The sequence below is a fragment of the Rhinatrema bivittatum genome, chromosome 1 (genome assembly GCF_901001135.1).
Source record: "Rhinatrema bivittatum chromosome 1, aRhiBiv1.1, whole genome shotgun sequence".
NCBI lineage: Eukaryota > Metazoa > Chordata > Amphibia > Gymnophiona > Rhinatrematidae > Rhinatrema > Rhinatrema bivittatum.
This window is the reverse complement of record NC_042615.1, coordinates 144,369,049-144,382,605: the sequence shown is the minus strand read 5'-3', so window position 1 is coordinate 144,382,605 and position 13,557 is coordinate 144,369,049. Positions and strand designations below refer to the sequence as shown.

Here is a 13,557-nt window from a genome sequence, read left to right as displayed (position 1 = left end):
CAAAGGTCTGTGGTGCAGGATACACTGGACTGGTAGGCCCTCGAGAAGCGAGTACCTGATAGTACAGGAGATCCTGAAATAAAGAGAGACACCCCCGAGGAGCGGTTGTCAAGTTAGTAGAAACCCGGAAGGGTAGTTGGAAGCGAGGGGCCCCCAAGGAGCGGGTGCCTAGAGCTTTGTCAAAAGCGAGATTCCCCGGAGGGTAGCGAGGCGTCTAAGCGAGCAACTTAGAGCGGTCAGAGTAGCTAAACCGAAGTCCTTGCTAACTCAAAGTAGGTAGCGTAGCGGAGGCTTAAATACCCGGAGGTATTGACGTCATGCGGTGGGGACGCCCCCAAGGTTCCCACCATGATGTGTACATAGGCGTAGGCAACGTGCCACAGGACGGAGCATGGCGGACTGGGATGCCCATGCTGAGCTGGAGATGCCGAGGGTTTTGGCACTCGGCACCGGAGGCAGCCATCTTGCCCAAGGAGGAGGAAAAGGGTAGAAAAGAGGTAAGGCAGAGCGGTCACAGCCGTCTGCGACCAACGGATGCAACAAAATAAAACCCCTGATGTGTTTACTGTACTTTTTGCCAGATCATTTTAATGCAGTTTTGGAGTGTTATCACCAAAATCTCTCTACCACAAAATACTCAATGACTGACTTTAGCTTTTAACATCACTAAGCATCAACGAGGATAAAAACAAATGTGAAAAACTAGCTTCTTTCACGACAAAATCGATAATCTCATGGCACGCTTTTCTACCTCCCCCCTACCTATCAATTCACCAACTACCAACACACACCACCACACCCACTCACAGTCCACCCACACACAACCCAAATCAAACCATGCCCCACTCAGCTATCCTTACAAACTTTGAAACCACCACTGCACTAGAAATTGAAGCAATTCTCAAAAAGATTAAACCGGCAATACACCCCCTTGATATCATGCCCACAAAAACACTCCTCTCTATTCCTACAAGGATAGCCAAACCTATTTCCGAGATTCTCAACAAATCAATCACTTCCGGACTGGTACCCACACAACTCAAGCATGCCATAATAAAGCCTATCCTCAAAAAATTGGATTTGGACCCTACTGAACCGTCTATCGCCCAGTCTCAAACCTCCCTTTCCTGTCCAAAATAATGGAGAAAATCATAAACAAGCAACTTACAGAATTTCTAAATGAACATCAGCTATTCCTACCATCCCAGTATGGATTCTGCAAGAACCATAGTACCGAAACCCTTCTCCTGTCACTCTTAGAATTTATACTAAAAACCCTAGACACTGGACATTCTTGCTCTGCTTGACATATCATCTGCATTTGACACTGTCAACCACAATACCCTCATCACCCGTCTATCTCAAATTGGCATCGCCGGCTCTGCCCTATGCTGGCTCCAATCCTTTCTGAACAATAGGAAATACAGTGTAAAAATTGGCCGCCATGAATCCAAACCCAGAAAACTGCTACAAGGAGTACCTCAAGAATCCTCTCTCTCTTCTACTCTTTTCAATATCTATCTTACCCCCCTCTGTCGACTCTTGATGAAACTGGGATTCCTGCACTTCTTATATGCAGATGACGTGCAGATCCTCATCCCCATTAACGACTCCCTGCCCAACGCTCTGAAAATCTGGGATACTGCACTCGCAGAAATAAAGAATCTCCTCACGGAAAACTTTTTAGCAATAAATATTAGCAAAACAGAACTACTCATCATCACACCGCAAAATAATATCTCTCTCAACCCAACCCTTCATTCACAATCTGGCCCTCTCACTTTACAGCAGGTCCGCAGCCTCGGCATCATCATTGACAACCATTTCTCATTAAAAAAATTAATCGCTGCAACCATTAAAAATGGATTCTTCAAACTCCATACTCTAAAAAGAATTAAATCTCTCCTGCACCCACACGACTTCCGGACAGTTCTATAGGCTACAATATTGTCAAAACTGGACTACTGCAATTCCATCCTACTAGGACTGCCAAAAAATTCGCTACAACCGTTACAGATGCTACAAAACGCAGCTGCCCGCATACTCACCAATGCACACTGCCACGAACACATTATGCCCGCACTCCAATCCCTTCACTGGCTACCTGTAGCATCTAGGATTTTATACAAAGTCCTTACCCTCATACACAAGTCCATCCACAACCAAGATATGCAATGGTTCTCTGACCATTTCATATTCCACAAATCAAATAGACCAACAAGAACAATTCACCAAGCCAAACTCCAGACTCCCACAAACATATCAAACATGTTTCGACGAGAGAACGCTCATTTACTATAGCAGGAACCAACCTTTGGAATAAAATGCCCACCAACCTGTGCCAGGAGCCCTGCCATAAGAAATTTAAACAAAACCTTAAAACCTGGCTATTCAAACAATTCTATCCATAATGGACTACTCCTCTTCAGAACTGCTGTTCTCACCTTCCCCTCTCTTTCTCCCTCCTTACCTCAATGATCATTTCAGACTGGTAAAAATCATCTTAATGTAAAATGTTTCACATTCTTTCACATACACATACTCAATCCTCCCCTCCCATGCACCCTTCTTCCCTCAATGTTCATCTCACACTGGTAAAAAATCTTTTGAATGTATAAATGTATTCACATACAATTTTTACCCTACCCCAAAAATATTTCAACCTATTACTCCTCTTACTGCTCATGTTTGAAAATATCTAGTTATATATAGTCTTCCCATTATATAACTTCCCCCTGTTAGGCTTGACGCAATTGTATTATATGTTTGTGCTATTTTCTTTTACTTCATTTGAGATTTGTTTGTTCTATTGTCAATTGATTGTAAAGCATGTTGCAGAATTATGGTTCATTGTAAACAGAGGTGATGTTTGTAACGTGCCGCAGTATATAAAAATCTCGAAATAAATAAATTATTGGTGCTGCACTGTAAGCACCTTTCCCCTACTGTACTTTAAGTTCCAATCCATTAAACCCTATTCCTATGCAAAACCAAACCCCCTAACCATTGGATCTCTAATTCCATTAATTTCCCCTCCCTCATACCTCTAATTCCATCCTCCCCTCCTCTCCCAGCATATAACCAATTACATTAACATCCCTCTCTGGTATACTTCCAATTCTAGTCTCCCCCTTCCCACCTTGGCATATCTCCAATTTCATTCTCTCCCCTCATCTCTCAGTATCTCTCCAATTCTACTCTCCTCCCCCTGTCATTTGCACTTCTATTCCATTTTCTCACAACACTGCATACCTTAAATTTCATTCTCTTCCTTCCCCTATATCTCCATTACATTTCCTCCAACCTCCCCCCTGGTACCTCCAATGTCCAATCCCCACCCTGTCACCACTTGAACATCAGTGCTCTATCCACATTCTGAACAAAAGGTAATAAGCACAAGGACTGAGTCAGCCCATTCTACGCTCAAGGCCCAGAGGGGGCAAGGTCACCACATAGGACATAAAATAAAAATGTTTGCATTTTATCCCCCCAAAAAACCTACTACTGATAATTAATGTCTGTGATTGACAAGGGTTTTAATCGCCAGCTGGCACCATGATCAAAAGGTGAATACCTCTTAGCTGCTTGTAATAGTTTTACTACTACATTTTTTGGACAAGCCAAAGGTACTGTACGAAACTAACATATCACATATAATTGCCAACTATAAAATCTGAAAGGCCAATATTTAGCCAATATCCAGTTGAACAAGTTAGCTTGGCTGAGATATTCAGTGGTATAGAAATGCTGCTGAATATGCTCGTCTATCTGGATAAGTTAAATGGATAAGTATATCTAACTTAGGCCAGCCAAATAGCTGTCCTAGACTTAGCCAGATAAGTGCCAATATTCAGCTAAGTTAGCCATATAAGTAGCTCTGCCCTGGAACACCCCCACATCCTAGCCCTCACTTATCTGGCTAACTGTTTAGCCAGGTAAACAGTTAGCTGGCTAAATGGCAGTTGCTGATCATGGTCAAATATTCAGATATTGCCACTTAGCTGGTTAAATTGGAACTTAACTGGTGACGTGCCACTGAATCACTTCAAATTATTTTACCTCTGGATTAATGGTAAAGGTTTTAGAAGACTTTCCAACGCTGAGAAGATCAAATATTATTTCTTTCATTGCAAAATCCAAACGTTCCTGCAGAGATACAAATGGTTCTTATAAAATAGTTATATTAACTTGTGCCAGCATCAAGAAACTGGATGTCTTTCATAAGATATGCCAAATGTTAAAAACTGATACCCTGATATAACAGCTTATGAAATAAGTTCAGTAATATTACAGTTTTCTTATAGCAGAATGTCAGGATCCTATCAACATGCAAATACATGAAAAACAATTTTGTAATAGCTACATTTGTTACAATGGCTCTTAAATCTCTTCATTCCTATGTTATCCTGACTTTTCTTGGCAGTAGCCGTCTTCTTCTCAAGGTTCTAGTTCATGATACATCCATGCTTAACAGAATTATAGAAAAGAATGTTTGGCACAGAAGCGTTAGAAAATAAAATACTGATGAAAAGATGGCTGTTACCAGGATTAGCGTGGAAATTTTAAAATAAAAATATTCCAGCAAGCAGAGGCAGTTTAGAGCAGAGATAACAAATGATGCATTTTATACCAAAAGCCCTGTGAGGTAAAATTTAACAACCTATATAAATGCATGCCCCAGAGAAGTAGAACCCAAACGAGCCCTGGAGCGTCCCTTAACAAATCTGGTTGATATCCACAATGATTATGCATATGATGTATCACCATAGCTGCACATGCATCTCGCTAAAGTACAAAATAAATATGAAAATCACCTTGTTTCACAATTATAAATACAGAAATAAGTAAACACTAAAGAGATAATTTTCAAAGAGTTATGTGTGTAAAAATTAGCATATATGCGTGTAAGTAGTCTGTGTATTTTATAAAAGTCTAAAGTAATGATGTACTTTACATTTTGCGTTCACATAGGCATGCAAATAAAAGGAATGTTCTAGAGGTGTTCTGGGATGGGGTCAACATTTACCAAAGCAAGCTGTTATTTTAAAAGACAATTACACATGTATATTTAGCAACTTATGTATTTTTGCACCTGATAATTATCTGTTGTAATTTATATAAGACTTGTTTATTGCGTAGTATTGACTGGATGAGAAGTCTAAGTGAACTGGAGGGAGATCAGGCTGAAAAATCAGGAGGGCCTTGATGACCTGTAAAAGGTCTGGGTGAAATGGTGGAGTAATAGATAAACTGGTTAACTTCAACTATGCAAGCATATTTTAAAATGTGCCAACTTGCACGTGTAAATCATATTTGGCATGAATAAGTCCTACTTTATTTTCACTTGGGTATTTTTAAAATAGGTAGGAAAAGTATACCCCTTCAATGCATTGCATATATTTGTATGTAAGCATATGTACGCACATCATGTTCCAAGTTAAAGCTATGCATATTTTATAATAAGTGCGAGTTATAAATGATATTGTACATCTACACGTGGCCATATGCGTGCATATATGCTGTCGCACATAGTAGTTTGAAAGACATCCTCTGTGTATCTATATAACATCTAAATCAATGAGGTTCTGAATCACTTCACTTAGTTATAGGCATGTGAAAAAATACATTTCTGCCTTACCAATATTGTATTACAGTACAAGGAGAAATTTATAGTTATTTGATCATTGCCTTTCCTTTCGTCCTGCCTCACCAGTCCAAAATGATTGGGTTATGTTCCCCTTTCAGCAGATGGAGGCAGATACATGATTTTCTGTGGCATCACTGTAGTGCAGGACAGTTAAAGCCAGTACTCCCATGATAAAGCAGTTTATTAAACTTAAAAAAATTAACTTTATATTAAAATTTGTAATTAAAGATTTTTCTGAAGTTTTTGATATAAGTGCTTTTAAGACCAAATTTAGATTCCACTGTGGCACAAATGCTTGAAACAGGAAGATTTATTTATTTAACATTTTTCTATACCGACCTTCATGAAAAGGATTCATATCAAACCGATTTACATGGAACTTAGGGACTAACTAAATAACCATATAACAAGAAGGCCAAAGCAAAGTTACATATAACAAGGAAATTGAACTTGGGGGCTAGAGTAGCTGGGAAGCAGAAAGACAGCAATAAACTAGAAGTTAAATACATATGAAAAATACTGGGTCTTGTCCGAGAGTCTAGTCAGTTGGGCTGAGTCTGGTTTGACATTTTAGAAATTAGGGGAAGGCTTGGAGGAAAAGCCAAGTCTTAAGTTTTCTTCGGAAGGTTAGAAGGCAGGGTTCCAATCTTAGGTCAGTCGGCAAGTTGTTCCAAATGACGGGGCCCGCTGTGGAGAATGCACGTTCTTTGGTGGAAGTTAGGCGCGTGGATTTAGTTGGTGGGACTTGTAGGGTTCCTTTATATGCTTCTCTGATGGGTCTTGCGGATGAGTAGAGTTTAAAAGGGATCTGAAGGTCTAGTGGGAGTTGATTGTGGATGGTTTTGTGGATTATGGTGAGTGCCTTGTGCAAGATTCTGTATTTTATTGGCAGCCAGTGCAGGTTTCGGAGTATGGGGGTGATATGAGCTCCCTGGTTGGTGTTGGTTAAGATTCTAGCTGCTGCGTTCTAGAGCATCTGTAGTGGTTTGGTGGCGGAGATGGGGAGCCCCAAGAGCAGAGCATTACAGTAGTCAGTTTTAGAGAAAAGCATTGGCTGGATGACAGTTCTGAAGTCCTGGAAGTGAAGAAGGGGTTTGAGTCTTTTCAGAACTTGAAGCTTATAGAAACAGTCCTTAGTGATATTGTTGATTGATTTCTTTAAATTCAGATGGTTATCAAGGATTACTCCTAAGTCTCTTACTTGAGAGATCTGGGAGTTGGGAAATGTCTGATCAGTACGGGCAGAGTGGTGGGGGGAGATAAGAAGGATTTCTGTCTTGGCTGCATTGAGAACCAGGTTCAGGCTGGTGAGGAGGCGGTTAATGGACTTAAGGCAATTTTCCCAGTAGGTAAGCGTTTTTGGGAGGGATTCTTTTATGGGGATCAAGATCTGAATGGCATCTGCATAGAGGTAGTGTATTAAGTTTAGGTTTGTGAGCAGCTGACAGAGGGGCAGTAAGTAGATATTGAAGAGGGTAGGGGATAGAAAAGAGCCTTGGGGGATGCCTAGAGTTGATTTGAAATTTGGGGATTCTTTGTTATTGATTCTAACCTTGAAGCTTCTGTTGTTGAGGAAGGAGTTGAACCATCTGAGGGCGAGTCCTGATAATCCGATGTCTGAGAGGCAGTTTAGAAGGACGGCGTGGTTCATGGTGTTGAATGCCACAGAGATGTCTAGGAGGACAAGTAGGAAAGAAAGCCCTTTGTCTAGGCCCATAAGGATGTGGTCTGATAGGGAGATGAGGAGGGTTTCTGTACTGGATGATTTACGGAAGCCGTACTGGGAAGGGTATAGGATTTTATGTTCCTCCAGGGAGTCTGAGAGCTGTGAGTTCACCACTTTCTCTGTGAGTTTCGCTAGAAAAGGGAGGTTGGATATAGGTCGAAAATTGGAGAGTTCTTTTGTGTCCAGGTTGGGTTTCTTCAAGAGGGGTTTGAGGGACGCCGTTTTTAGCTCATCCGGGTAGATTCCTTGGGCTAGGGAGCAGTTTATGATGTTAGCCAGTGATCTGGAGATAGTGCCTGGGATGAGGAGCAGAAGTTTAGTCGGGATGTGGTCCTTCGGATGGCTGGATGGTTTCAACTTCTTGAGGGTGGATTCAATCTCCAGAGGGGTAGTGGGCTCAAAGGAGTCGAGGGTGGCTCCAGGGTAAGATATAGTGTTGGAGCTTAGGGCGGGGGGGGGGAGGGGGAGGATGGGGGGAGAAGCGCTAGGGTGTTTGTAATTTTATCCTGAAAGAAGAGTGCTAGCTCATTTGCTTTGGATTGAGCCTGTTCGTCTGGAATGGTAGGGACAGAGGGTTTTGTGAGTTGGAATACATAGGAGAACAGGACCCTGGCATCATATTGTATATCATGAATTCTGCTGGCATAAAATTCTTTTTTTGTCTGTAAAGAGAGATCTTGTAGAGATGGAGGGTGCATTTATAATCGGATAGTGCTGTGATGTTGGGGGTCTTACGCCATATGCCTTCCTTGTGTCTGAGGTCTTGCTTCATCCATTTAAGTTCTGGAGAGAACCAGGTTTGTTTCCTTTTTTGTGTCCAACTGATGATTTTCGTCGTTTTGGGGCAAAGTTTATTGGCTATTGACTCTGTGATATTGCGCCAGGATAGAAGGGCTGAGTTGGGGTTGGAGATATCCAGGTTAGAGAATTCCTTGGATAGATATTCACTAAGAGTGTCGGAGGCACATGGTTTCTGGAAGTGGATGGTAGAATGAGGTTGAGGCTGAATAGGGTTTCCTTGAGTCATGAGGGTAGCTGATATCAGGGAATGGTCAGATCAGGGGACAGGGGTGCAGTCTGGGACGTTATTGTATGATAGGTTTGAGTTTATGAAGATGAGGTCGACCATGTGTCCTGCTTTATGGGTGGGTTTATTGATAATTTGTTCAAAGCCCATAGCCCCGAGTGTGGTGAGGAAGGTTTCACAATTGGGAGAGAGCGGTGAGGCGTCAACATGTATATTGAAGTCCCCCAGTATCATAGCTGGTGAGTCCGTGTTGATGTGTTTGGCAATGGTTTCTATGAGGGGGGAGGCATCGGTGTCTAGTAATCCTGGTGGAGCGTATACTAGAAGAATTTGAATATGTTTTGACTTGAACAGACCTAGTTCCAGTTTTGTAGAGGAGGTCTTGACTGGTTGCTGGTTGAGATTGAGTTCTTTTTTGATGGCTAGGAGCAGCCCGCCTCCTCTTTTTTTGTGTCTTGGGATTGAGAAAAAGTCATAGACGTGTATCGGTAGTTGGTTTATCAGGGGAGTGTCGGAACTTTTTAAACCAGGTTTCTGTGATGGCACAGACGTCTGGTTTGGAGTCCAGCAGATAATCATTAAGGATGTGGGTTTTCTTTGTAAGGGACTGAGCGTTGAAGAGGGTTAGAGTGAATATTGTGAGTCCTAATAGCTGGGTGAGGGGTGAAATCATGATTGGGATGAGTGATCTCGTAGTATGGTTCAGGGTTCGTTGAAAAGCCTCGAGTGGTGAGTGTGGTGACGATAAATGATAGGGATGGAGTAGGTTTGCATAGTGCCTTCTCAGATGGTGTAGAAGAGGAGGGTTGTTGTGTGTATGAGCTGTAGATAGTGGTCTTTGAGTCTCCTGTCTGAGTCGGTCTTAGAGATGACTGCTGATGATTGGATGAGAGAGTTGGGAATTGCTTGTGTGTAGGGAGTTGTTTGAGAGAGTTGAATGAGTTTTTATCTGATGTGGTTGATTGGAGTCTGATTGGGAGCGGTAAGATGCTGGTGCTGGAACACTAGGAGCAGGTTGGGTATTGGGAGCGTGTCTTTATGATGAAGCGAAGGTTGAGCATGTTGAGGGTTGCTTGAGAGAGTTGAGTATATGTCGGTCTGGCAGATGCTGGCAAATGAGATGCTGGTATATGCTGGCAACGGCTGGATGACTGCTGGCAAAGGCTGGTGGAAGCTGGCAGAAGCTGGCAAAGCTGGATGAGTGCGGCAAGGACTAGAGGACTGCTGGATGAATGCTGGATGCGTGCTGGATGAAAGCTGGATGTGGGTTGATGATGGTAGATGCTGGTGAATGCTGGATGAGTTCTGGCAAAGGCTGGTGGAAGCTGGCAGAAGCTGGCAAAGCTGGATGAGTGCGGCAAGGACTGGAGGACTGCTGGATGAATGCTGGATGCGTGCTGGATGAATGCTGGATGTGGGTTGTTATGGTAGATGCTGGCGAATGCTGGATGAGTGCTGGCAATGGCTCGTGGAAGCTGGCAGAAGCTGGCAAAGCTCAATGAGTGCGGTAAGGACTGGAGGACTGCTGGCCGAGGCTGGAAGAGGAAGGATGAAAAGATGGAAGCTGGAGAATGCTGGGTGAAGGCTCGGATGAATTAGTGTAAGGGAGTGGTGGCATGTGAGGGGGCCTCTGTCCTGGGGGCTCACAAAGGGGCGCACTAAGGGGCAGGCCCCTTAGGTCATGCTCCTTCGGGCACGCGATGCCGCTGCAGATTTAAAGGGTCCTCAGTCGGCTCCTGATAGGCCGGCTGAGGTAGTAGGGGCGCGGCAAGACTCACCGCTGGTTCCTGCCTTCACGTTTGCCTCGGGAAATTTTCTTTTTATTTTCTTTTGAATTCGCTGATTGCTCTGCTCTGCGCGGCTCACCCTTGGGGGTGAGCGGGCTCTTGCCCTGAATGGGCTGCGCCGACTGCGCAAGCCCCGGCAGAGAGAGAGAGATGAGGTAAGGCGAGGCTATTGCAGGAAAGGGAGGGCGGCAAAGAGGGGGGCTGCCGGCATCGCTGCAGATTTAAAGATGTAACCTTTTTAGTCCTTACAGTTTTATGATAAACCCTTTTCTAAACCTTTTTGTAGAAAAGTTCATATATTTGGTATATCTGCCAAACAAGGGGATATTAAACAATTTTTGCAATGTTCCTCCACCTACCACACATGAACGTATGCTAGTGATGTTAGAATTCTTGCTTTTAACAAAGCAAAAATTACAAAGGAAGAGTAGCCTTTTTTTTTTTTTTAATGTAATCTTGACTTTTCAAGATCTATGCCATAGGATAAAGTAGAGATGGGTCTTCCATTACTAATGGACCCTGGAATAAAAGACCTTAGGCAACTGATAGCTTTAGAGGTCAATTGAATTGTAAACTCATTAGGTCTGCATACCATGATCTCCTTGGCAAACCTGGTGCCACTAGAATTACCTGCCCTTTTTCCTTCTCTATTTTTCTTATTGTTTGACTTATCAATGTAATGTAGAGAATGAATACATTAAAATTCAGCTTTGGGCATGACTGAATCAGTGTAGCTATCCCTTCACTTCCATATTCTTTACTTCGACTATAAATTAGTTTTTTTTGAGTAGCTATAAGATCCATTTAAGGTAAGGCAGAAATGTATTTTTTCACATGCCTATAACTAAAGTGAAGTGATTCAGGCCTATCGTTTGAAAGGCCTCTTGTCCAAGTTCTCTTGCCTGGATCCAGAAGATTTCTGCTTAGAAAACTAGTTTTTACATATTCTTGACCTGCAAGGTATAGTTCTGAAATCTGTAAAAGATTTCTTTCCACCCAACTGAACAAAAGATTGGTCTCCTCTGAAATTCCTCGACTTGAGTTCTTCCCTGTTTATTCACAAATGCTATTGCAGTTGCACAGAACTCTCTATGCTCTTCCCTTCATGAGGGTTGAAAATGATAGTACTAATCTTATTGTTTTAGTTTCTTACCTATTGATTGACCAAGTGATTTCCTTCCTTGTCCATTTTCCCTGAATAACTTGATCCTGGCAATGTGCTAACTATCCTGTTAGACTCGCATCTGTGGTTACTAAAATCTAGCATGGTGTTGCTTCTAGACTCACACCCTTTAATAGATTCTTTATCTCTGACCATCAAATCAGACTCTACATTTGAATAGGAAGGAGAAAATGACATTTGTAGTTTTAAGTTTGAGGAGAATAATGGTAAAGAAGAGAATTCTACAGAAGTCGCATATGAGATCTGGCCCATGGTACTAGGTTTAGAGTTGCAGCCATTATCCCTATCAGTTGAAGGTAGTCCCATGCTCTTGGAGTTCCTTGTGTCAAGAATTTGTTTGTTTACTTGTTCGATTATCTTTGATGGTATTGACTAGTGTGACCAGATATCCAAGAGTCTGAGACATGATAAGATTGCTTTTTTCATAATTATCAAGCCAAAACTTTCTAAAAACGATACCAGTCTATTAGATACTGTAATGCTTTCTGGACAGGATTATACTCTGCTTAACTAGTCATTCAAATTTGGATGAACCATAAAAATCTCTTCTTTTCTTAAAAATGCTGCTACCACCACTACTGCTTCAGTGAATGTTCTTGCAGCCATTGCTAATTTGAAAGGGAATTTGAAACAAATATATTTCTGATATTTGTTTTGTATGTAGATCCTTGACCTCCAGTGATCCTCATCGTCGGGAGGTGGTACAGGTGGGGAGGACCCAACAGGAGCTTCACCTATACCAGCCCACGTTCCCCTCAGGTTGAGCCCTTGGATGCCGGGGCCGGCAGGACCTAGGCGCAGGTCTCTCCCAAAGAGGTGTCCGCAGGACGACAAGGCGGCGTTAGGCAGACCAGGTCGGGGCTGGCAGCAGGCAGGCGAAACCGGGAACAAACCAGCAGTCAGGCCAGGCAGCAAAGTGGCAGAATGGTGGCTGGAAGTCAGGACAGGCAGCGAAGAAGCGGAGTCAGGATACCAAGCAGAAGTCAAAACCTGGAAGTCAGTCCGAGGACGGGTGCAGGAGTGGAGCCGGATCGGGAATGCAGGATCAGGACCAAGCAACAACGCACTCACCAAGGAGCCAGACCTGTTGCCAAGGCAAGGTGCTGAGATCTGAGCTGGGTTTAAATACCCAAGCTCAGATATCCCCTGTGCTTGTCCCATGCTGTTCTGAATTCATATACTGTCCTTGTCTCCACCACCTCCAATGGGAGGCTGTTCTATGCAGCTACTATCCCTTCTATACAAAATTATTTCCGTAGTTTACTCTTCTTACTAGCACCTTCACCCTTATCCTGTGACCCCTTGCTCCAGAATCTCCTTTCTTTTGAAAACACCTGACTCTTGTACATTGATTCCTTGGAGGTATTTAAATATATTTCTCCTATTTTGCCTTTCTTCTAGAGCAGTGGTTCTCAATCCTGTCCTGGGGACCCTCCCAGTCAGTCGGGTTTTCAGGATATCCACAATGAATATGCATGAGAGAAAATTTGCATACACTGCCTCCATAACATGCAAATTCTCTCTCATGCATATTCATTGTGGATATCCTGAAAACCCGACTGGCTGGGGGCGTCCCCAGGACAGGGTTGAGAACCACTGTTCTAAAGCATAAATGTTTACATTTTTAAGTTTATCCTCATATTCTTTACAATTAAATCCACTAACCATTTTAGTAGCCACCCTCTGGACTGGTCTCCATCTTTTTTATATCCTTTTGAAGGTGTGGTCTCCAAACTTTACATTGTATTTCAAATGAGGTCTCACCAGAGACTTATGAAGAGGCAATATCACCTTTTTTTTAATCATTCCTCTCGCTATGCATCCAAGAATCTTTTGGGTTTTTGTTGTTGCCTTATCCACCTGTTTGGCTACCTTGAGATCATCAGATACAATCACCCCCCTCCCCCCACACCCCACACACACACACACACACACACACTTCTTGCTCTTTATTCGTGCATATAAGAATTTCACCCTCCAGACTGTACCACTCCCTTTGGTTTCTGAAACCCAGTGCATGACTCTACATTGTTTAGCATTAATCTTAGCTGCCAGACTCTAGATCATTTCTCAGCCTATGCTAGATCTCTCCTCATGTTTTTCACACCTTCCTGGATGTTTACCTTGTTGCAGATTTTAGTATCTGCTGCAAAAAGACAAAATTTCCTGATAGTCCTTCTGCAATAT

The 13,557-nt window shown here is 42.7% G+C and overlaps 1 protein-coding gene across 11 annotated transcripts in view; it reads right to left on the bottom strand.

Annotated features, from left to right (window-relative positions):
* FRYL (FRY like transcription coactivator) overlaps positions 1-13,557 on the bottom strand; it is a 978,233-nt gene that overhangs the window by 409,101 nt on the left and 555,575 nt on the right. For all 11 annotated transcript variants that reach the window (XM_029588005.1, XM_029588013.1, XM_029587996.1 and 8 more), the window contains one exon: positions 4,060-4,146. In XM_029588005.1, the coding sequence (XP_029443865.1) occupies positions 4,060-4,146 (87 nt within the window). The remainder of the gene's footprint in view (positions 1-4,059; positions 4,147-13,557) is intronic.